Source organism: Ambystoma mexicanum, chromosome 14 (assembly GCF_040938575.1).
Source record: "Ambystoma mexicanum isolate Mex_15411 chromosome 14, UKY_AmexF1_1, whole genome shotgun sequence".
NCBI classification, from domain to species: Eukaryota; Metazoa; Chordata; class Amphibia; order Caudata; family Ambystomatidae; genus Ambystoma; species Ambystoma mexicanum.
In genome coordinates, this window is record NC_090940.1 from 382,144,706 (window position 1) to 382,170,004 (window position 25,299).

General features: G+C 43.9%; 1 protein-coding gene across 1 annotated transcript in view; it reads left to right on the plus strand.

The window, feature by feature from the left end:
- SEC23A (SEC23 homolog A, COPII coat complex component) overlaps window positions 1-25,299 on the plus strand; it is a 1,668,754-nt gene that overhangs the window by 297,636 nt on the left and 1,345,819 nt on the right. The window contains exon 6 of the mRNA XM_069637506.1: window positions 20,753-20,832. Within this exon, the coding sequence (XP_069493607.1) occupies window positions 20,753-20,832 (80 nt within the window). The remainder of the gene's footprint in view (window positions 1-20,752; window positions 20,833-25,299) is intronic.

Consider the following 25,299-nt stretch of genomic DNA (forward strand, 5'->3'; position numbering starts at 1 on the left):
AGAAGATGTTTCCTCGTGTTGATCAGTTGGGAATACAGGTTTGGCTGTGTGGTATGAGGGATCGTACAGCGGAGAGGTACTCGAAGATGCAATGGAGATGCTTCATGGGGTTGGTTATTGTGGCCTGGGCAGTGATAGCCCAGAATTGGAAGCATTCTGACCCCCCCCCGGGCATCGTTACTTCGTTGCAGAAGGTATGGTCGTTGGTAGTGATGGAAAGATTGTCTTACGATTTACAAGGTCTCCCTGGGGCCTTCTTAAAAGGATGGGGGGGTGGTCCTGGACTATTTACAATCGGACTACATGCTGCAATGGTGCCCTCGTAGGATCAAGATTTTGGACCTCTTTCAAGCATAGTCTCCAAAGGTTGCAGGGGCTACTCACCGGTGGGGGTGGGGGGAATGGGTGGGTGTGTTGAAAGTTTTGTTGGATTTTGCTTTGTTGAAATTAATAAAAATCAATTTAAAAAAAAAAAGGATAGCCATGTGCTTCCCAGTTCTGTTCGCCGACTCGATGATGTTTAGGGTTCGCCTGGTGTTGTCCATCGTGGTGCAGTTTGGAATAAATCCTGTCTGGTCTGGATGGATCAGCTCTGGGGGGATTTTCGCTAGTCTGTGCGCTAGTAACTTGGAAAAAATCTTGGCATCATTATTCCCTTCTTGGTTTCTTTAGCAAACAGGGGTCTTCAGGTGGGGACCATTAAAGGTTACCTAGCAGCTCTGTCCATATTTAGGTGCTCATCCTAAGAATGCTCTTATTTTAATGATTCCACTGATCACTCAGTTTCTAAAAGGACTCACGAATGTGTTCCCACCGTTGGGTTTTCAGGGGCCGGTCTGGGACCTTAATCTGGTCTTAAAGGCATGGTCTAGTAAAAATGTTTATTATCCCTACGGGTCGGCCATGTTTTTTTAAGCCTAAGTGGCTCGATTTTAGAAAACTTTCCTATGGACCTTACCCGAGTTTTCGTCCATTAAACGCATGTGAAAACAAGCTCCAGGGAGCCGCCATTTTCTGATAATCCTATCTTTTCCCCGATCGCCCTGGCTGACCTGCTTTTGCGGCCCTAAATCAATTCCCCCGCCCCTGAGCCTGTCATCAGCAGACTCGTACCGCCCATTTCCCAACGCCAAAGCACGTCTTGTGTCAACATTTGCTGCGCTTCAGCTAATGACGTGTCGCCATGGAAATGGCAGGACGCCTCTTTACTCAATAAGTATAAACAGACCGTTTCGCAACACACAGCAGCAGATTTTCGATTCCATTCCTCTCTCTGTGTTACTTTGAGTATTCTGTGACTCGTTTCAGTGCTCTGGTCAGCTACCTTCGCCGCTTGTAGCCCGTGTGAACAGATACCAGTATCACCGCTATAAATTATTTTAGTTTGTTTAACACACAATGGCTACAATAATGCCCTACATGTACGAGCCCGAGTATACCGAGGAGGAACTACTGGAAAGGGAAGCACGCGAAAACAATGGGGATTCGGACGGCAGTTGGCAGGACGAATCAACAGATGAAGAGCCTGGGCCTAGTCGAATGGACGGCGTCTCCACCTGGTGCACATGCAATCGGTGCGAGCTAATGCCAACTGAGGACGAGAACTGCTGCTGCCGAGAAAACTCGGGATGCCTGGCCTACATTTCGGAAGGCGAGCCACGACCGCAATGCATCACCGAGCTGCCAGACTTCAGGGCAGCCTGCCTCACATGGGCCGTGTTGAGAATAATGATGGTGCTTATGCACGAACTTCGCGCAACTGTTCGTCCTCGTAATCCGGGTAACGAGTAAGTATACTCTGCTTGTCATGCCACTCCTATTTCATGTTCTTCTAGTATATCCAAAATTACATCTACATATCATTGTAACGCATGGAAGTCGTTCAATAGTGTGCATTGTCTAGATAGCATTTGTCCGTGCAGAATGCCATTAGTTACAAGAATTGTCATTGACAACAAACGTTTATTAAACTTATCTTGGTCATTTAAAAACAGTTTGTTTCATTCCTTTTCACAGGTGGTACAGGCTGGTGGCCTATCGTTCCTTTACATGGTGGCTCCACGGGAGGCTTGGACACCGCGTTCGAAGAGTGATACCCGCCTGTGCCGTTCGTGCCATTAGAGAAATGTTCCCGAGTGACAGCGGTCAGTACAGGGGATTTTCTCTCGCTGTGCTGCAACCTGACCTGTATAATCTTTAAAGTCTTGTATTTTTGTGTCATGAAAATAAGATACAAAATAAAACACCACATATATTTTAACAACTGTTGTTTCGATTTTTTAAATGAATCAAGTGTGTCTCCAATCAAGGATGGACGTCAGACATCTGTGCTCCGAATGGGTGAAGGTCTGGTCGCTGTGAAGCAGGGTGGTCACTATCTATCTAAGCTAACATAACATATTCTCGATAATGCATGCACTAAATAACACTTGTTTAAAGTCTTTCAGTGGGTTATGTCTCTATAAAAGTCACACATACGTCTATACTAACAATTACCATTGGATTATACAGGCCTTAGGGTCTTGACCACTATAATACACCGGTTGAAGTGTGGGTCTGTGCTCACAAGAATCTCCGGTATGTGGCATTTGTTATTGATAAGCCACGATATACTGATATAAAGGCGGTTCGCGCCGGTGGATGCGCGCTAGCATGGGGGGCTGTCGGGGGCGCGAAAGGCCAAGGTGCCAAACTACATGTACACTTCAAAAAGTATCCCACGCCAAAGGGCCATCGGTCACATGGCCTCCTCAGACCCCGTGTCTCCAGCCAGGCCTCCCCTTGAAGCAGGCCGCCCCCCTGCAATCCACATAAGTGTGTCTCCATTCAGCAGTCTTCCTGTGCCTAATCTGCACGCCCCAGGCCCATCCATCCCACCCCCCTCTATCAAAGGCGGTTTGCTCCGGTGGATGCGCGCTGGCATGGGGGGCTGTGAGGGGCGCGAAAGGCCAAGGTGCCAAACTACATGTGCACTTCAAAAGGTGTCCCACGCCAAGGGGCCATCGGTCACATGGCCTCCTCAGACCCCGTGTCTCCAGCCAGGCCTCCCCTTGAAGCAGGCCGCCCCCCTAAGACCACGACATACATGCGTCATTCATTCACAAACACACCCCTGTTTCTAATACTTTATAAACCACTTGATATGTCTCATGAGAACATCTTTGTGCTTTGCAAGTCAACTCCTGAACGTGTTACCTGGCAACCACTGAGATCTACGCTAATCTGCTCGTCGTCGTGCTATCCGTGAACTTCTGTGACCGCTTAGAGCAAACCCATCAGTGTGCTACCTGTGGCCACCCACCTATTCTCCTGCAACATACTGCTCTTCTTGCTGAATCCAACTGTTTGTTGGTCAAGGTAAGGCCATGTATCCTAGTCATATTTTGCAGATTTTTAAATTTCTATCTATTTGCGAGTTGAGTACACAATACTGCTAGGTTCATTGGTCTCATTGCTATTGACTTGAGTTTCCATTGCTATGCCATCAATAGATCTATTTATTTTCATCTGTGTCTATTGTCATCGAATTGCACCCTTCGGGGGTCCAGTCTATAATGTAAGCATGTTTCCTTCTCGTGCAATACAGAACATCCAAGGGATGAGTCACCTGTTCAGTTTTTAGTCACATCATTTATACATTTCTGCAACTTATGCAAATACTAAGCCGCACATAATGAACTGGTATAGTTCCTGCGACCAAAACAAACCTTGCATTGATCATTGTATGATTCATTTACTTTTGTATCAAATCTTTATTCTTGAAGATTGTATAATAATGTTGATATTTACTTTTCAGATTTATCAACAAAACCTGCCTGTTCGATTAGCGGTTGCCCTTCGAAGACCCATGCTAAATCTGAAGGCACTACAATGCATGTATTCCCGAAAACTGTTGATCGAATAAGAGAATGGGTCAGACATTGCGGATATCCACTGGATGAGCTGGAAAGTAGAGTCCAACATGTCTTACAGGACAAGAGGGGTGATTGATACCGCATCTGCAGCCGGCACTTTTCCTTGGACATGTACACAACATCTTGGGTAACAAAGAAGAATAAATGGCGAACGACACGGAAATTTCTCAAACGCTATTCCCACTCTATTCGTCCACATTCCGCCACCGGTGAGTCAAGTGTCCGGATATAGCTTTAGGCCTTGCGGTAGTGTGTAGGTATCCGAACGGATTAATTGATATTGTAGGTGTTCTATCCCTTGTAATAATTTCGATATTGATATGAGTGTATAGTTTTTTGAATAATGACATTTACCAATATATTCTTTTTCGATTTCATAACCCACAAACACAATGTATATATATGGGAACAGGGAACTGTGCTGTATTGAGCATTTTACAAGTATTCTGTCGCCTTACATGGCTATTTTTAATATTGGCATTTCATTATCAATCATTAATTTACCTTTACAACTTCTTGACTATCCCTTGAATCTGAAGCAAGAACATTCTACATCCTTGACGTGGTCGCAGTTATCAACCACTTCTAGGCGTATCAGGTAATCTTACTGGGCTAATCCGCTACAGACCTGTTTTATGCATGTCAAGTAATATTTTTGTTTTATCGTGTAATCATTTTACCGAATGTTTGGTTAGTGCTTTCCAATTGATATACACCTTAGTTATCGTCCACTGGTGTTTGTTTTCAGTTATAATTAGTGTTATTCATACTAATGCAAGTACTGTCTTTCAGGGAGATGCTGAAGCGTCCGCCACATCTACAACATTTCTAGATGTTCAACAGCTGGAGGTATGGATACTGACAGCTCCATCGAGCATCATCTTCAGAGCTGGAATTCTTGTCGTTTGATTGTTCTACACAATGTTTCATTCGTGGTTAGCTGTTGATATGTACCTGTGCTGTCGACCCCAGGTGTGTGTTATGTTTTCACTATTGTAATCCTCACTAATGCAAGTACTATGTTTCAGGCAGTTGATGGAGCGTCAACCCCTGCACTTGATGCAGAGCCTGACATTCAAGTAATTCCAGGGGAAGTGGAAGCGGGACCATGCGTATACGAATCGGCGCAACAGCTTTCGGAAGTGCGCACTACATTTGCAACATCCATAGATATTCTTCAGCAGCACGAGGTATGGATAATGACAGCTCCATCATGCGTGATCATGTAACGTGATTCCATTTGCTATACTTTCTTCCCTATTAACGCAGATGCTGTGTTTCAGGGAGACGACGAAGCTTCCACTACAATCACAACATCCAATTTAGATGATGCAGATGTAAATAAATCGGAGAAATAAGTCGATGAAATGTGATCATATTTAGATTTTCCTTGATTCTTTTGGACAATGCATAATTTGCGGTTATCTCTTTATATGTACCTGTGCGTTCGACCCCAAGTGTGTGTTATGTTTCCAATATTAAAAACCATACTAATCCAAGTACTGTGTTTCAGGGAGACGGCGGAGCTTCCACCACAATCACAACATCTCATTTAGATGATGCAGATGTAAAGGAATCGTTGAAATAAGTCGATGAAATGTGATCATATTTGGATTTTCCTTGATTCTTTTAGACAATGCATCATTTGTGGTTATCTCTTTATATGTACCTGCGCCGTCGACCCCAAGTGTGTGTTGTGTTTCCAATATTGAAAAGCATACTAATGCAAGTACTGTGTTTCAGGGAGATGCGGATGCCTACTCTCCAATACAACCATTCATGGCAGTCCATGAAGAGCCAGAGGTATGGATACTGACGGTTCCATCGAAATAGATCATCACTGGTCGAATACTTGTCGTTTGATTGTTGCAGACAATGTTTAAATCGTGTTTGGCTATTGAGATGTACCGGTGTGTTCGTCCTCGCGTGTGTTTTATGCTAACAATATTTTGATACATAGTAATGAAAGTACTATGTTTCAGGGAGACGATGGAGCCTCATTCCGTGCTATCTATGCGGATACAGAAAATATAGTCGTTGCAGCGCAAGAGGAAGGGAGGACATGCGGCAACGAATCGGAGCTACAGCGTGCAGATGTTGAAGGTCGAGTCAAAAAAGTTGCAAAGAAAAAAATAACTAAAAAAGGTTAGTTACAAACAGTTCATAACTTTAAAAAAAGTTTGTGCTGGGGACTATTTTGTTTTTTTCCAGTCAATTCTACTACACTCCATCTTGTGTTTAAACTGAACATCCCTTTTCCAATCTCTCCTCCAGTTACCCGTGGGTGTCAGAACTATACACACACAGACAGTGAAGCGAATGAGAGATGTGGCTTGCCAGACCGTGTACACTATGGAGGAACTATTAATTGAGGCGAGGCGTGTTCAGGGTCGAGATGCTCATGTCCAATGGCCAGAACATGAATTAACTGTGTTTGGAGACTACAGCAAAGTTGCATTGGACCATAGCTACAGTGCGACCGCACCACCACAAGAAGATGTTATTGAATGTATTGAAGATAGCTCTGAAGTAGTTGCAGATCAATTTACACAATCTACACCCGCCAAAAATTTGCCACCAAAAAACCTGTCGACATTGTTGTGTTCTCCCATCAATGTTGAAGTAATAGATGTCGAAATTACAGAGAATGAATCAGCCGCAGCATCCATAGACTCATCAGAACTTGATATCAGCGATATTACTTTCCAATGTGTTGAAATCTCCACAATGTCACAGGCCGAAACAACGTTGACGCAGGATGACAGTCTAATGAAAGAGAGCAAATACATTGTATTCAACAGTTGTTTGATGGAAATAAGTATGCTGAAATGTGTGCATTCCATTAGAGGGAAAGTATGTGGGAAGCCATTGATTAATGTGACTCGTCAAATAAAAGGCAGTAACGTCAAAATAAATGCCGCCTGTAGATTAAATCATAGGTTCTCATGGTTTGCACAACCGATGCTGGGGAAACTGCCAGCAGGCAATCTACTGTGTGCAGCTGCCTCACTTTTTAGTGGCTCCAGTTTTAGAAAGTTAGAGGCTTTCTTTCAGTTTGTGGGACTCCATTTCATTTCTAAAGCGCTGTACTACATATACCAACGTAATTATCTGTTTCCGGCCATTAGTGATGCTTGGAAAATTGAACAATTGTCTCTAGCAAGTACATTCGAAGGCAAACGATTCAGTCTAGCCGGCGATGGACAGTGCGACAGCCCTGGATTTTCTGCCAAGTACTGCACCTACCACTTTCAGGACACGGATAGTAAGAAAATTGTGAGTTCGGTGGTCGTGCAGGTAACACAATGTACATCGTCAGTGGCCATGGAGAAACTAGGATTTATAAAATCAGTGGAATATCTACAATCAAGGGGAATGCGCATCGACCTCATAGCCACGGATAGACACGTTTCAATTGCCAAGACAATGAGAGAGCAGTTCCCACATATTAAACATCAATTTGACGTATGGCATCTTGATAAATCAATCAATAAGAATATGTTGGCTGCAGGGAAAAAAAAAGGTTTTGAAAGTATTTTGCAGTGGTCACATTCTATCACCAACCATCTTTGGTGGAGCTCAAAAACTTGTGAGGGGTCAGTGGAAATACTACTTGAAAAATGGCGGTCACTGATGCACCCCACTGTACCAACGTTCACCGCTGGACAGCAAATGAACATTTCCACCAATGTGAACATGGCCCTTTGTCCCCAGAGGAGGCACGGAAGAAGAAGTGGTTGATTCCATCTTCACCGACACACAAAGCCATTGAGAAGATTGTTTTCGACAAAACTCTATCAAGAGATTTGAGAGGACTGACAGAATTCTGTCACACAGGAGATTTGGAGGTGTTCCACAATATGTGCCTAAAGTACAGGCCAAAGCGCTTGCATTTTAGCTTTCGGGGCATGAAACATAGCACTCTACTAGCGGTCTTGGCCCATAACAGCAATGTCGGACGTGAACAATCTAGGACTAGGGGTAAAGTAAGGATGCCTCGCTACACTAAGGTGTTTTCAAAACGAAGTAAGCAATGGGTGATCAAACCAGTCTATGATGAAATGCAGTTCGACTTTGTGAAAGGCCTTATTGTTGCTGTGTTAGAGAAGCACAGATATGGAATTTTTGACGTTTCTGTGCAGAGCAGTGATCCATTGCCACCGAACATTGCAACTGTGCCATGCCCACCCGAAGCACAGCTGATTGTGAAGTACAAATCCCGGTTTAAATAATTGCAATACGATTGTCTTTTTGTAAATAAATGTTATTGTACAGTGTACCTGTAAACCTAACCCCTACCTTCACCATCATGGGTGGCGAACAAGCTGGGTGTCATCTTTGAATTCTCTCTATTCACCTCACATATGTGTATGTATATATTTTTCTCATGTCTCATCTCATGTAAATGCTGCGCGTTGTTAACGGAGGGGAGGCTTGCGTATTGCAAATAATAAAACAAACAAACAAATCTCACTTTTAAATCAACTCCTGTGGTACTTTATACTTTCCCTGACCTTCCGCCAAAAATTAAATGTCTCAATTTGGGCTGCAAAGCTCGCAGACAACGGGGACAAAATTGGGGCACTTAGAGCGCCAGCCAAGAGGGCCGTGGCATTTGGGAGAGAAGCGAGTTCGCATTTGCACATTGAGGCGCACTACATAGACGGATTCTAAACTTCAAGTTCTCACAGATGCCTATACTACGTGATGTTGCAAATAAAGAATGCGAAGGACAGCGCCCAGATGAGGCCCACAAGTCGCACTGGAAGTATAAGGGTCTATTGTTTTTTGACCTTGAGACAGGGACCATGCCGAAAGAACTACATTTGAAGGGAGTGCGCAATAACGTAAGACGATAAGGCAGAAAATTCAGAAACTAGACCGAGTTTCATTTTAGTTCAGTATACGAAAAATCATTGTCAAGAGCACGGTCCGTTTTACAGACTGCATTACGAAGAGACACAATGGAAATTTCAAATATAATGTAAGTAAATCTTTACACGCTTTTATACCGGAATGAAGATTCAATGAATGGATGCATGAATAAATGAATGAATGAAGAGCTAGGAAAAGCAAGTAAAACGTGTTCGTAGTTGGCACATGGGCATGCAGGTCCACTGGTCTCACCGATCTCGGTCCTTGGCCCAGCCACTTTTCCCTGCAATGCCTTCCTGCACTACGGGACTGTCTCTGTATCCTTCAGCCCCTTCTCCCGGCATTTACCTTGCACTTGCCACCAGCTGGCCCTATTATTTAATTTGTATTCAACTAACCATGTACAGCCCTTCCCCATGCGCGATCAGAAAGACACCTGGCCTAGTAGGATCGTTGTCTGTCTGCCCTTGTTCCCCACCTGCCTCGTCACGCCTAGAAACACTTGAGTATAGGCGCATTACAAATGCCATATCATATATCATATCATTCCTCACGCATTTACACTAACTGTCGTTTATCATTGTGTGTTGGCCTCGATTTATCTTGTTACTTTTTGCATTGATTTTAGAGACGAACATACTCCATTGAACTATCCTTGCAAGCAAATAGTTTCTGATCGGCCGTAATAAATAAAATGAGTAATATTAATGAAGTTCGGCTAGCAAGACTAATTATAATTTTTTTGTTTTCATAACAGGTATTTGATCCCATTCTGCCACTGCCATCTGTTTGAGACACCGGCAGATGGATTCTTCAGCAGACACCTGCAGCTTCGTGTCAACAACTGGAGCACGATCACCATATTATAGGATGATCGCCAAGGGCCCACATGCCCTTACGCTGTACTAGTGGCTAGAAGCAACATATCAACCTTTAGGCTGGACTAGTGCCTAGTTGATGGAACAGCCTTGCGGTTCACCATGCTTCCGAAGTGATTCTTTTTATGAAAATGAACACCCTGTGTACCATAAAGGAACAGCGCGTGACTCAAGATGAAACGGAACAGTTATTGCGGATACAGATAAAAGAAAATAAATGGCTTTCGGAGTTCATATGGCAATTGCTGAATATTCTCTAAACAATTAATGTCATATAAATGTACTTTACCAAATGTACCTTGTTGCTGTTTCATTTTAAAGTACAGTTTCATATTCCGAATTGTGGCGCGCTGTGTTGTGAGTTGATCTGTGTTGGTTTCCGGGTTCTGTGTGGAGTCGCGCAGAAGACGACTGGGCGCGTTTGCCTACGCAGCACAGTAACGTCACGGAGAGAGGCGGGGAATATGAATGCTTTGATAATGTCAGGCTCAGGGGCGGGGGAATTGATTTAGTGCCGCAAAAGCAGGTCAGCCAGGGCGATCAGGGAAAAGATAGGATTATCAGAAAATGGCAGCTCCCTGGTGCTTGTTTTCGCGTGCGTCTAATGGACGAAAACTCGGGTAAGGTCCATAGGAAAGTTTTCTAAAATCGAGCCACTTAGGCTTAAAAAAACATGGCCGACCCGTAGGGACAATAAAAAATTTTACTAGACCATGCCTTTAAAGTTTTTGATGGGTGCTCCGTTTGAAACTTTGCACTCCTGTCCATTGAGGTTGTTGACCTTTTAACACTGTTTTCTTGGTTGCAATGACATCTGCTAGAAGAGTGAGGGAGCTGCAGGCACTGTCTTCTAAGCTGCCCTTTACTGTGTTCCACAAGGACAGAGTTGTATTGAGAGTATGTCCTTCCGTCCTTCCTAAGGTAGTCTCTGACTTTCACTGAGGTCAGAAGGTTGTGCTACCTGCTTTCTATCCTCCTCCACATCTTGGTAAGGAAGAGGAATGGCTACATAGGTTGGATCCGAGGAGAGCATTAAGCTTCTTTCTTTCCAGATTGTCCAAGGTCAGAGTGGACAACCAGCTCTTTGTGGGGTACACTGGTCACAGGTTGGGCCAGGCTGTTTCTAAACAGACCTCGTCTCAGTGGATCATCATCACTATTTCTGAGTGCTATAGACTTGCGAGAAAAGACCCGCTTGAGGGCTCATTCCACCAGAGGCATTGCTACATCGACAGCCCCCTACAGGGGGGGTGTTCCTGTTAAGAACATCTGTTATGCTGCAACGTGGTCTTCCATCCACACGTTTGTTAAGCCTTATTCCCTGGATAATTCACAATCTCAGGATATGGCCTTTGTAAAGGCTGTGCTTTACTTGGGTAGATCTAAATTCTTCTCCCTCCTCCACCTTTGGTTACTGCTTTGGGATTCTGTCAAAGATGAGGAATACGTTGGCGGACACAATCCATTCGATTAACAACAAGTTACTTACCAACTGGTAACGTTCTTTCGACTGGATGTTCCTCCAACGTATTCCTCATCTCCCTCCCAGCCTAACCCTCTGAAGAATTTCCCGTGCTTTTGCAGCTTAAGTTCCGACAAGGCTGAAGGCAGTCTATGCTAGTTGGGCCCACATGGCCTACACGATGAGAGGTGGGAAAAAACATGAACTGAGGCTGCGGGCGCCGTGCGTGCTACTTATAACAACCAATGACGTCCCCCTCGACGGAGGCCTTCGAGGGACATCGACCCAATGCCATTGACACAGGGCGCCCTCTGCCGAAAGATTTCAGAAGCAGCTGAGCTGTGGACATTACATGTCAAAGATGAGGAATACGTTGGAGGAACATCCAGTCGAAAGAACGTTACCAGTTGGTAAGTAACTTGTTCTTCTTTTCTGGTCAATATTATCCCACACCCTTTTTGTAATTTAGTAGTAAGGATTGGCAATAGGTTTTTTAGTATAGGCCCTTTTTATTTGACAAGACGCCACTAGGACTGCCTTATTATTTGATGGTCGTAGTTTACTCCCATCTTAGATTTAGGTTTAGATTAGGCGTTTACCTCATCCATAATAAAGTTAAATGAACGACCTTGAACTGTGATCACTTGTGTCTGTCTTTACTGTCGCCACCATGAGTTCCTTACATGCCTCCGCGCAAAACAGGACATTGGCAGTTCGAACCCCCAAGGTATCTAAATCTGTCTTCAGAGACTCTGCTGACATAACTGTCACAATTCAGCATCTATGGGGAGCAAAAAATCACCACTAGGCGAGTTCTCTAGCAGCTGACAAGGAGCTAAGGAGCTGTTTCAGACAAACTTCTGCAGCTGGGGCCCATCACAGAGGCAGCTACTATAGTGTCTGTATGATCTCTATCTGGCTCGTTAAGCCAATGGCAGTGAATTTGTTGGGAAGTGAATACGTTTTTTGAATCCTGATAAAAGGTGGAAGAAGCTTACATGTGTTGACAGGATCCCTCTTGAACATCGAATCTCCAGTGGTGTGCCTGGGTGTTTATTTGAGACCCGGATTCCATGTCATCTTCCCTCATAAGTGAAGCTGATGCAATGAAAACGATTCTCCATCTCTTCAATGACATGTGAGGTGGGTATTCCCCCCCGATTTCGCCACGCTAAAAACACCAACTCTATAAGGTGCTTTGATCAGCAAAGAATCCCCGGGAAGTGAAGATGATTTCTGGTGGCTTAGATGGCACAGGTGTGCCGTCTAGGCCAGCTTTGAGTTGGGACTCTTTCTTCACATTTACCATTAACCAAGCAAGACTTTATGGAGTTCCAGAATCATGTTACCCAAGAGATCAAGAAAAGAACGAAGAAAGAAATTCAAGCGGCCATTGCAGATCTCTGCTTTTCCCAGTCCGCAGTAAGCAGAGCGGTCTTTGGGAAAGAATAGAATGCACTATTCAAACTGCAAAAACACGCATGTAATTGATAAGATCCTAGACTAACTTTAAGACTTTAAAAACCATCACTGGAGTGAAAACCTCACAATTTTGAGACTTAATGAGGGCAGTGAGGGAGCAGACTTTAGGGGGGTTGGCTCACTCCTTCTTTCTGGCAGCCTTCAAGGAGTCGCATGCAGAGGGCATCAAGATAATCCAAAAAGCTTCACCCAGCGACATTATACTAACCTTTCATGATTACACTGGAAAGAAAACATTCTGCCGGCTCCCAGATGCATGGGCCCGATAGCCTTTTAGAGTCAGCCTTCTTCTATTTTCCAGGATTAGCAGTGGTCATGCTGAGCCGTTTCATTGAGTTCTTCCCAGTCAAGGAATAGCTTTAAGATATGACTACCAAATATAGATGAAATACCAATCCATTCCAAATCCTGTTGCGCTTTTCACCACGTTATGTGAAATGAACCCAACATAATATCCTTATACCCATGTATTTTAACAAACATATAGCAGCAGAGACTGTTTAAGGAATATGAAATGGATGCGCCAAGGCAAGTTCTTTCTTTTGTATATAGAGACAGTTTGCTTTTGCTAACAGCATTGTGTGTACATTCCCTTTGCCACCGTTCATATTAGCTACATATAATTTGTGGGGGCTCAAACTCCAGCCAGGACACTTGGCTCATTTTTTGTTCCAAAAAGCCAACGGAGAAACATATGGAAATCTGGCTACTGAATCCAAGGTTTAAGTTTCGCTGTTGAAGTGGAACCGAGCCCCCCCCCCCCCAATCGGCCCAATGGATGATGGAACCAGTAGAACCAGAGTATCTCGCTGATCTGTTTCCGGAAGAGGAGGAGGGCCCTTACCCAGGAGCCTGGGCAGTCTGTCCTGTGGGGGAAACAAACCAGAAATACCATCTCTCTGTCAAAAACAAAGTTCTCCAGACGAAGGCCTCCTAGACTCTGGTGTAAGAAAACTGCTGTCAGGGCTTACCTAATTGCCTTTGAGGATTTGCACCTGGGCGACCAGACACAAATCAAATCATGTGTACACAGGGGACATCAATCTATGCGCCCAGGCAACCCTTGCCTTACGAGTGTTAAACAACAAGGTCAAGATGCCCATGATAGTTATGCCTGGTCTGCCATAAGAAGTCTACAAGGCACACATTTTCCATTATTTAGCCAATGTCTTAAATATTGCAGGGATCAAGATAACTTGACCCTGGGTGGGGGAGGTGGGGTAGTCAGTCAGCAAACAGGGACAGGAGGAGGAGTCAAATAAAAGGGTGGAGGTGTGGGACAAGGCAAACACCTGGGGCTTGTCAAGGAGGTATAAGGGACTCTCCCAGGGAAGAAATCAACAGCCAGTTCTTGTGCTGAGGAAGGTGGAGGGCGTTGTTAGGGCCCCAATTCCTGCCACCCACCCGCTAGTGCCTGCATGTATCTAAGACGTCCACCTTTCTCAAGCCATCTCTCTGCAAACGAGATGCTTGTCAGTGTTCTTTTATTTCTCCTAGAGACATCAGAGTTCCAAGAAAAACCAGCAAGAAGCACCCAATGGAAAGTAATATGGTGCTAAAACCCAACCGCCAACAAACCAAGACCTAACCACCTACAGCATACTCCACAACGGCTAGCACCTTGCCAGCACAGGAGGTAGTTGACTGAGAGAGCTGTGGCATCTCAAGCATACGGCAGCCTAGGAAGCCACATGGCGTTGCCATGCAGACAAAGCAAGCACACACAACTGCAAAGAAAAATCCTAGAACACCAGGGACTAATATAGGGCATACCAACAGATTGACTACTGAGACTTACCTCTGAAGTCGAAAGAATGAAGGCCCCGAACATGAACTCGAGCTCTCAGGGTGCAGGACTGTCATTACTGTTCTTCAGTGGACCTTCTCGAATGAAGTGGGTGGGGCTTTGACCCCTATTTGTGAATTTGGCTGCAGACAACACGTATGAGGGGGGGTAGATGGGGCCAGACTTCAAGGGAAAGAGGCCCAATTCAGGAAGGTGTAGGGGGATAAAAGTGTAGGTAATCTTGGTGACATCAAGGGAGAAGGAAGTGGACGACTAAGAGACCAGCAGGAATGAGTAGGGAGCGGCGAAGTATGGAGGTGATCTCTGGAAAAAGGTAATGTATGTAATGTGACTTCATTTATTGAGCGCAAGCCAAGGCCAAAAGGCCTCTGGGCGCTAGCCAACCAGTAGGAATAACCAACAAGAACCAGCTAGAATACACCTCCCCACCCCCTTCGTTCTCAGAACAAAAATGTCTGGAGTGCTCTGCTAAAGCACAAGTGATTTGGGATCTCGCTCAGGAAAGCTGTAAGGGAGTTCCACTGTGTCGGGGCTAATACTCAGAAGGAGCACCCTCCAGGCACTGGCAGCAAATTGGCAGAAGATGACCGCAGGGATCTTGTAGGGAGATAGCAGATCAATTTAGATTGAAAGAACGAGGGCCCTTGGCTAGGAAATGAAAGTGGTACTGCAGTGTGAAAGTGCCTGTTAGTGTGACAAGTGTGGTTAGCAGAGTTAGTGTACTGAGTGATTGTGAAGTGTATGGTACTATGTAAAAGAAGCGAGGCTGAGTAATTGTTTGAAGGAGTGGAGCAATAGTGGAGGTAGGATGGAGTAAGTAGATCAAAAGGAAATGCTGTCCACGATCTGTGGAACACTTGCGTCCCAAGCACACTCTGGGTTTTGTAATTATATAAACAATATTTATAAAAATGCTAATCCAAGTTAAATCTGAGATTAGTGAAAGTGGAATGTCCACCTGTATTATACAAGTAAAAACACTTTCATAGTCACAAATTTCTCCATTTTTTACTAGAAAGAATTTTTGATGTGGTTATATTTCATCATTGTCATGTTACAATATTTCATTCATATTGCACAGTATTGTTATCCAAAGTCTGTAATGCATAAAACACAAATATCTTCAAGATAATCACAATAATTGTAAATAAATTCATAAGCTCACTGCATTTCGGGATATATTATCCCTTCTTCAGGAGCAAAGTTTCATATTAGTTCAATTAATCCTTTCCACAATTCATACACTCTGTAAGGGGGAAGGAGATAATAGAAATAATCTTCATTAGCTAGTGTCTTTTTACGATAGTGACTTCATTTTAGGCATTCCTTCATGTTTGTATGATCCTGCCTCTCGTGGGTACCGGTTGGGAGTCACTACATGGGTCCCTAAAAAAAAAAGGGGGGCCCTTGAAGTTCCTCTGAGTGCGAGGTGGAGCATCACCCAATACAAAAGTACCCTGAAAAAAGTATACGTTCATGTGAGAAAGCGTGCCTGGGTTCGTAGAGCGATTAGTTCGTTAAATAGAGATCATATCTATTGGTAATAGCATAGAAAGTTGGAGTCAAAGTCCTACCTGCTGTCGGGTAAAGAAATGCGGGGGAGCATATGCGATAAACCAGATGTTGTCATTTTTACACAGCTTGTATATTCAGATGCATCACAAGCACACTGTTGCGCTCTTAGCAGCAAATTCTATGGAAACGGTGATAGGAACATTATGAGTGGGAAGTTCTGGGATATACATCAGCAGTCCTACTCTCATTGTCAATTTTTTAATATGGAAATAGCTGTCCTACCTGTAGTAGGTGTAGTGATGCAGTCACGTTGATTGAAGAGTAATTCTCTCACTGTCTCAAAATGGCGGCTATGGAGGTAAACCATCAGGTTAGGGTTCCACTCCTGTGTGCGTTTTCTGTCTATGATCATAAAAAAGATGGTATAAAAGCCATATTTTGTAACGTTATTGTAGTATAGCCCTGTATACCACAATAGGAGCTTGCTTACCGAATTGTATATAGAGTACAAAGTTCTCATCTAAATCGTCTCATTAATGCGCTACCGAACGATATCCCCGTGCAAAGGAGAACGGTCTGTCTGTAGCAGGCATTTTATGTGTTCCATGGTTACCAGATTCCATTGTGCGGCCGTCAGCATGGTGACATCACATGTAAACAAGTGATTTCACCGCGCAGCGGATGTGCACGTCATATGTGATGTCAATTCAATATGGTTCACCATTGTGAAACAGATATACTCGATTCCTGTATATTTACAATATTATGTCCAATTGGAAAACTTAGTGGAATTAATTTGCTATTAATGACAATTATGTATGTTATATATTAATTAAGATGATGCATATAGAGAGCATGTTATTTAAAACCGCTATATCATGTGGTAGCGTGAATTGGAATAGAATGAAATGTGTATTTTAGTCTAAGGAAGGTTTCACAAAAAGTTTTCTCCAGAGTGGAAATTTACCAGGTGACAATGTGATGCAAACTTGTTTGGAGAATATGCTTGTCCATGCCAATGGATGCGACTTCCCTGTAGAAGCTGGTGTCACCAGCATCATCTCTATACCCTGTATACTGTGTGTCCGTACGAGTAATGTCAATAACCGATAATATTGGGAAGTTGCTATTCCATAGTATCGGGATGCAAGGACCCAATTTAAAGGTAAAACGTAAAGGATCAAAGTTTACAACCAACTAGCACCCACGTTCACAATCTGACTTCTTCTGAAGACTACACATATTCATAGCATTTATTCGTATCCCCCTGAGTGTCTATAGACAGTGAGTTCAGCCAGTTTCAACAGAAATCGCACTACGCCAACCCGTTGACGTAACCTATGTCAATAATTTGGTATCTGATGTTCTAATGGAGCTAAAGGGTGTAGTTCCAAGGAATGACCCTATGTAATGTTAAAGGTTCACCGATATGTAGGGATGTTACAACATTGTTCAGGGCTCTTCCATAGCTAATCCTCCTTACTGGGTTAGAGGACTTAAACATATGGTATCCACATTGCAAAAAATCCTATAGGGGGGTCAGTCTATTCTTGATACCTGTGTGTGGGTGTGCCCCCTGTTTTGTGAGGGTATAGAAGTATATATCACAATCGGGATGATTCATAAAAAAGCTCCTAAGTAAAACTCTTCATTCATCCCATATGGGGTGAGGCTGTCCAATTTGTCGATCCAAAACAATTCTCTTTGGCCGAGTTTCTTGGCATGATCTCCTCCTCTGAGGGATCTTTGGACTACTTCCAATATTATAAATCTGAACTGTGCCACCATATGTCTTTTCTCTTAGTAGTGTATTACTACTGGGGAATGGGTGTTCTTTGTCCGGATGTTACTTTTGTGCTCATTGCACCATTCCTTCATTTTCCTTGAGGTTTGTCCCACATAATAAATGCCACACGGACAGCTTATTGCATAGATGACAGACTTTGTATCGCATTTAGCAAAGTCTCTCAACTTAATTTTAGCTCCTGTCCTTTGATGTCTAACGTAGTTGCCTTTCATCACGTTATTGCAATTGCTGCAATGTAGACATGTGAAGGTACCCAATTTCTTAGACTGTAGTGTTCTTTGTTTCTGTTCTGTCTTTCTCTCTGCTTTCACAAGTTGGTCACTTATGTTTCTTCCTATTTATAAGCAATTAATGGAGGTTGCAAGAATAGTTTTTACAATTGGGGATCCAGTTGTATTATTCTCCAATTCTTCTTGATTAGTCGTGTGATCTTGTGGCTTTGGCTCGAATATGTCAGCGTATAGAGAAAGGAATCTCTTTACTCTTGGTTTTGTGCTTCAAGAGATCCTCACGAGTAGTCAAGGTAGACCTGTCCCTAGCTGCTTCTATCACTCTCTCGGGGTTCCCCCTTTCCGTGTATTTGAAAGACATATTGTCCATTTCCATTGTGAGCATGGATTCTTCAGCGATTATGCGTTTGGCCCAAAGGAATTGGCTGTAGGGAAGGTTATCACGTAGGTGTTTTGGGTGCTGGCTCATGAAATGCAGACTGTTATTCACATCTGTTGGTTTATGAAACAGATTGGTGATTATTTTGCTATTAAGTAATTCCATTTCAACATCCAGGTAGTGTATTTTTGGCATGCCCACCTCCTTGGTAAATGTGATCCTGTCATTCACTGAGTTTATGTATGTAAGAAATTAGTCAAATTCTTCTCTTTGTCCTCTCCAGATTATAAAGCCGTTGTCGATATATCTCTTCCAGGTAATGAGTTTTGGGCCCGTATGGTGATGGTTGATTATGAATTGGTTTTCTAGATGTTTTTTTTTAAACTTTATTTATATTTTCTCATACAAGAACAAAAACAATTATGAGTTGGAGACTCATTCAGCCCAACAGTGGGACATGTAACGCGCACCGTAACAACCTTGCCTTCCCATTCACGCCCCACCCACCACAGCTCCGCGTCCCAACAATATGCTTGAATGCCTGGTAGTGTTCGTTCTCAACGCTACTCTTGAACCGTCTGCCCATTGGTGCCCAACCAGCAGTTCAACCTGTGGATGAAGCGGATGAGGAATCCCGCTTAGAGTTCATCAGATATGTTACATAACAACCCAAGATGTCCGGAGGGCGTGCATGTAGGGGCAGCATTTTAATGAACTCGGTCTCCACGTCTTTCTAGATGGTTCATAAACAAGGTAGCATACACTGGGGCCATGGCTGAGCCCATGGAGGTCCCTGAGGCCTGCAAGTAGAATTGCTGTCCAAATCTAAAGACGTTGTTCAACAAGATGACCTTGCTCAATTCCAATATGAACTGCTTTGATGCTATGCAGTGTTCTTCCCTTATTAGTGCCCACTCCAATGCTTCCAGCTCCCCCATCGTGGGGAATTAATGTGTACAGGCTCTGTAGTCGAATGTAACTAGAAGATCATTTTCTTGTAGAGTATTGATGGTCTGTATGATATTTAGAAAATGTGTGGTGTCCTTTAGATAGGTGTCAGTTTTCTGTAAAATCGGTTGTAGAGCTTGGTCTACATAAATAGCCAAAGGGTCGAAGATACTTTCGGTACCAGCCACTATTGGTTTTAGGGGTGGATTCTGTAGCTGTTTGTGTATTTTTGGGAGTCTGTAAAATACGGGAATAATGGGATTGGTTTTATGTAGAAAGATGCTGTTTTTTTCAGTTATCCAACCATTGTCGATGCCCCTTTCTAATGTTGTTTCTATTATGGACGTGATACTGTGTGTCAGGTCTTCATCAAACGGGATGTAGGTATCTGTGACTCTGAGGAGTGTGAGACATTGTGCATTATAAAAGGATGGATAAGCAGTCGGAGGTGAGAGGAACAGGTGGAGGCAAAGCTGAAAGGAATGAGAGACATAGGTGGGACAAAAGATTGAGGGACTAGAGTGAAAAAAGATTGGAGCGAGAGGTGGAGAAAAGTTGGTAAGTCGCAATCCCCAAATCTCAATCGAACACTAACAACTAGATAGAGCATGGAAAGTTAGAAAGTGCCAGAACGACATTAGTGAGATAAGGCATTCTGCCATTAGGTCTTCACGTCTAGTCGAAGGCAGTTCTAGACATTAGGGGCCAATCATCTGTACCTACTAAGCAGGAGTTAGGGACACCGGTTAAGGGAGGAGGTTCAAATCAAGACGAGAGAGATGACCAGGACAGCCCTAGGGCCTACAAGAATTTCAATAATACCCTTGAACCACCTCTGAGCTTTGAACGATTCTTGTGCCATCTGTGACAAGAGGCTGAACACACACTGATGATGAAGCCACTGGACAAGGAAGTGTAACCAAAAGAGAACTAAAGAAACCAAGAACCTCCAACATTGATCTAGGGAGAGGTTGCCAAGAATTGCTCCCTTATCACTTTGCTCAGAAATAGTCATCAGTGCTGTGCTGTTTACTCAGAGAAATACCTTCTCTTCTGACTCTAATACTATGGTGGCCATCTTGAATTGGAGTGTAACACGTCTGTTTGATGCTTTTCTGCTTCCCCACTTCCAGCTAGTGTATGTTCTCTGAGGCTTTTCTGGTTTTCCCTTTAAACTGAAAGCCTATATGCTTTAAATACCCTCATTTATGATTATAGTAGTTATGCTTTTGGTTAGACATGTAATATACAAAACACCCACTCTGGTAAACGCTTATTTACAAGCAAATATTATTTCGTGTATTTTTTGTATGTATAATTTTTTCTTTTTCAGGTTGCAACTATTTAAAGCTAATCACTTTGTATAGCAGGCACGTCCTTTTGTCTGTATTTTTTCGGTTATCCCTTTCAATATTTTCTTGATATAGATTTTTTGTTTGTGTTCTTTAAATACAGGAAATGTTAGGACTTGCGAAAGCTCCCGTTTCACAAGCAGCCCGTGGCCCTCAAGTACAGCAGCCACCACCTTCCAACAGGTAATTAAAAAAAAGAATGTAATTGTACACCTCTATGTTCTCAGTGTCTTTTTTAGGACTGCTAGGAGCCGGATGTCGGACAATTGGGGCAGTGGAAGGCCACTGATAAGGCCACAAGGATAGCCCTCACAGACCCCTCCACTCCTACTTTACAAAAGGTATGCAGAACTACATGACCCACAGATAGGAGAAAAGGGTAGAGTGGGGAAAAAGGCCTCAGTCAGTCCCAAGATGCAAGACACTTTAGTAGTAGAACACACCCCGGTCAAGAGAGAATACAAATAAAATAGAGAGCATGGAGGGGATAACAGCAAGAGAAGCCTGGAGGACCAGAAACTTAGGGGTGCAGGTAACAAAACTCTGTACAGGATTCCAGCATAGGCATGTTCATGGTGTTTAGTCTTGGATGGCAAGGAGGAGAACCATGGTGTGGCCAAACAACATGTGAGCAGTGGTTCCTTAGTTCCGAATTCACAGCAGCAGTCCTGGACTCCAGAATCCAGCAACACCCCAAAACATCACACGCAAAAAAGAACCACTGACGCAAACCAGAAAAAGGAGCACCATAACAAGAGGGATAATGTTACTGGAAATTTCATTTAAAAAGCTGAGCGTGGGAGGACTGGATCGAGTGCACGAGAGGAGAAGAACGGTCAGTTATATGCAGGACTCACAAGGCAGATACCAACAACGTCTCAAATTAAATAAACAATCAGAGCAAACAATCCAGGAGAAGCAGGTATGGCTAGGTCACAAAATAAAATATGGTGGAGATACCAGGAGGGCATCAAGTTGAGGTGGAACGCAGACGCCCACATTCCCATAGTCAAAACAAACCTTTAGGAACGAGGAGGGTAATGCCTCAAAAGGAAGCCTCATTGAGTAGCAAAGAGGCGATCCAGCTTCCCAATTATATAGGACGCTGCATGCTCGTAGCCTCTCGCCATATGCCGGATTCTGTGCAGCAAGAAATGATGGGACTTATTGTCCGGGACGTCTTGGAACCTTGACTCTGGCATAGAACACTGGTGAGTGGTAGCGTGCGATTGAACAGTTGCCAGTGCCACATGCAACGAGAAAGCAACTTCCAATCGCAATGTTCCCTCCAGGTCCAGGGAAGCTGCCACAAGGCTTTAACATGGAATCAAGAAGCCATTTTGTGACCTTGGGGCCCTAATTTTGCATCATTTGGTTCAACTTTTCAAAGCCATTTTGTGACCTTCGGGCCCTAATTTTGCATGATATGATATGTTCTTTATAACGCGCTTAATACCCAGAGGTTTCTAAGTGCGGACCCGGGGATCGAACCTGTGTAGCTCCGTGTCGTCTTGCTTCCAAGGCGAGCACGTTGCAGATGAGCTATCCTGCCCAGACAAGGGGCATCATTTGGTCCAACTTTTCAATGCCTTGATTCAAATAGTAAATGGAGCATTAGAAAGCTATTACCAAATAATATATTTATCAAATAAATAAGAAACTCCTGTTTACGTTTATACTTTTCCCACCACCAGGCTGTAGGAGGTAACAGGACAGATAGAAGACTGACTATTCCAAATGCTTGTCACATACCTATGCATCATGGGTTTTCTACAAGGCAATTAAAAGCAATTCTATTTGATATTGGTAAAGGTGATTTGAAGGTTAGAGTAATTGGCAGCAACAGTTTTCAGTTATTCCTCAAGAAATGTGCTTCAAAAGTAATTCCCCAAAGTTTTCAAAGAGTAGAAATTGGCATTTGAAAACCAGTGGATTTCATTTGTGCAACTACATTAAAGTAGTCTGCAGAGAACAAATGTCTTGTATGTTTCACTGTTTATTAAGATAAGGGATGCAGAGGAATGCATACTGGAACAAGGCTGAAACACGTTTATGGGGTTGCTGGTGGTACTCTTGTTCAGTGAGGAATTGCCGTAGCATTTCGGTGCTGGACTGCCCATGTGGGCGGGACAAAGACTGATATGCAAATGGCTATTTCCCATCTGTGAAAGGTACAGTGAGCAAAAAGCGTGTGCTGCAAACTCTCATCTCAGAACAGGTTATCATGCCATGTTCTTTCTGGAGAGGAGAGCCTGCTACCTTTTTTGGAATGCATACTGGGGCAGGTAGAACAAAAAGAGAAAGGTTTTAAGATGATAAACAATATTTGGTTATGTCAAATGATACAGTATTTTCCCTTCTATGGACACACCGAATGTCTGGAGTCCATAAGACTGCCCTGCTCTACAAAGCAAGGTTCCTGAGAGACTTCAGGACAGTGTCCAATAAATTCACTCAGTCTCAGCAAGTTTATATGTCTGCTCACCTCACAGTCTGGGTGGTTCTAGTCTCAGAGACCCTGATGACAGAGATTTGCGCTTTGGCTGAATTGCACCCTGGTACTGAGATGGCTTCTGGTGGTTGTTGAACCCATTCAGGGTCTGCAGTGGGAAGGTGCATAGTTTACCCTTTTGCCCTAGGAGTCCCCTAGGCTGAACTGTCCAACCTAGGACAATTCTGGCAGATGTCTCATTCCACCCCAACCCCACTGTGGTAATTCTCGATAGGAGTTTCTCCTGGACTACATGGATACTGTCAGATACCGCCACGATTGGTCCTTGTGTGCAAGGTGGAAACCGGCCATGCCCATTCCAAGATGACAGCCATCAATGACCTTCCCAAGATGACGCCTGGGTCAGGATGTATGCAGCCACACAAGGGCTTACTGGAGCCTCACACTGAGCAACTGATAGCTACAAGATGACGGCTCGACCAGTAAGACAATGCGTCGCCACTTTCTTCTTTGTTTCTGCAAGTACCTTGGCTCTCCAATTTCTCCACATCTTCTTCTCCAGTTTTGCTGTCCTTTTGCCTGCCTCCTTCCACAGGCTGCTGGCTCCTCTTCTAATCTTCAGTACTGCTGCAGTCTTCCCTAGAACCAACTACCTCATCTTTCTACAGGAACCCTCCTGCACTGTTTCCACTTCGCAACCCAAGGTTTTTCTCCTTTGAGGAGTTTTTCAGTTGTTTGGTACCACCCTCTAGAGATGTCGCGCTCTCTCTCTGTTATCTGTGTTATCTCCAAAGATCGAGGTGGCTGCCCAGAAGGACAGACCCTATCGCTTCCCTGAGAAGACCCCCAGAACATAGAAGGTAAGCCGTGAGCCTGAGAAATTGCTACGTCTGAAAGAAAAAGACAATATAGACAAAATGCAGGCATTCATTGCTGCGGTCCAAATCTGGGGTTCTTTTCTGGGGGGGGGGGTTACGCAACTGGGTAAGTTCCACAGCAATCTCACCTTTCTCACCTGTAGCTTTAGAGGATTCAACGTGGGCGTCCTTACTGGAGGCTCCTTGTTTCTTCTTGCCTGCTTTTTGCTTGTCACTGATTCATTCGCTGAATAAGTAAGGCTTTTCCCGACCTGCTGCCACAGTGTTACCTGAGGTAACTGGTACAATGACCAGTGTGGACAGGAGAACAAGCCGATAAGGCAAAAAAAAAACAGTGGACTTGGGCTGAAGAATCTTGTATCAGGAATCCAACTTGTGCTGATGGTTATTGACAACAGGGATCCATGGACTGATTGAGGAGAGGATCCACGCAGGTTTAGGAAACAGGGATCCAATGACTTATTGAGATGAGGATCCAAGCATAGGAGAACAGTACAATAGGCAAAGGCAGCAACAAGGAGACAATGGGATCGATTGTACATAAAGGAAGAAACAGGGCAACAAGGAACAGGAAGGAAATGAGGAGCGAGCAGGAGCTTGTCACTGATTCATTCGCTGAATAAGTAAGGCTTTTCCCGACCTGCTGCCACAGTGTTACCTGAGGTAACTGGTACAATGACCAGTGTGGACAGGAGAACAAGCCGATAAGGCCAAAAAAAAACGGTGGACTTGGGCTGAAGAATCTTGTATCAGGAATCCAACTTGTGCTGATGGTTATTGACAACAGGGATCCATGGACTGATTGAGGAGAGGATCCACGCAGGTTTAGGAAACAGGGATCCAATGACTTATTGAGATGAGGATCCAAGCATAGGAGAACAGTACAATAGGCAAAGGCAGCAACAAGGAGACAATGGGATCGATTGTACATAAAGGAAGAAACAGGGCAACAAGGAACAGGAAGGAAATGAGGAGCGAGCAGGAGCTAGGATTACAAAAAGGGGGAACAGCATCTTACCCGGTATAACAAGGGTTGCAACGCACCGGTCCTGCGTCGGACTCAGAATTATATAGTTAGTGGGTCAGACCACAGACACTGCTGAGAACGAACAATTTGTAAAAAGTGTTGTTATTTAATGGCTGAAAGAGGGCGTGGAAACGGTAGGGGAGTGGAATGAAGGTAATATGGAGCTGTTCTTGTAGGTGAAAAAGGGGTGTGCAGGTGCTGCCGAGTCCGCGGTCACCTCTTGCTGTCGGGGACATCATATGGATGGCAGGGGTTTCTGGGTGAGTTTTGTTATTTGAAAGTGTATTGTATGT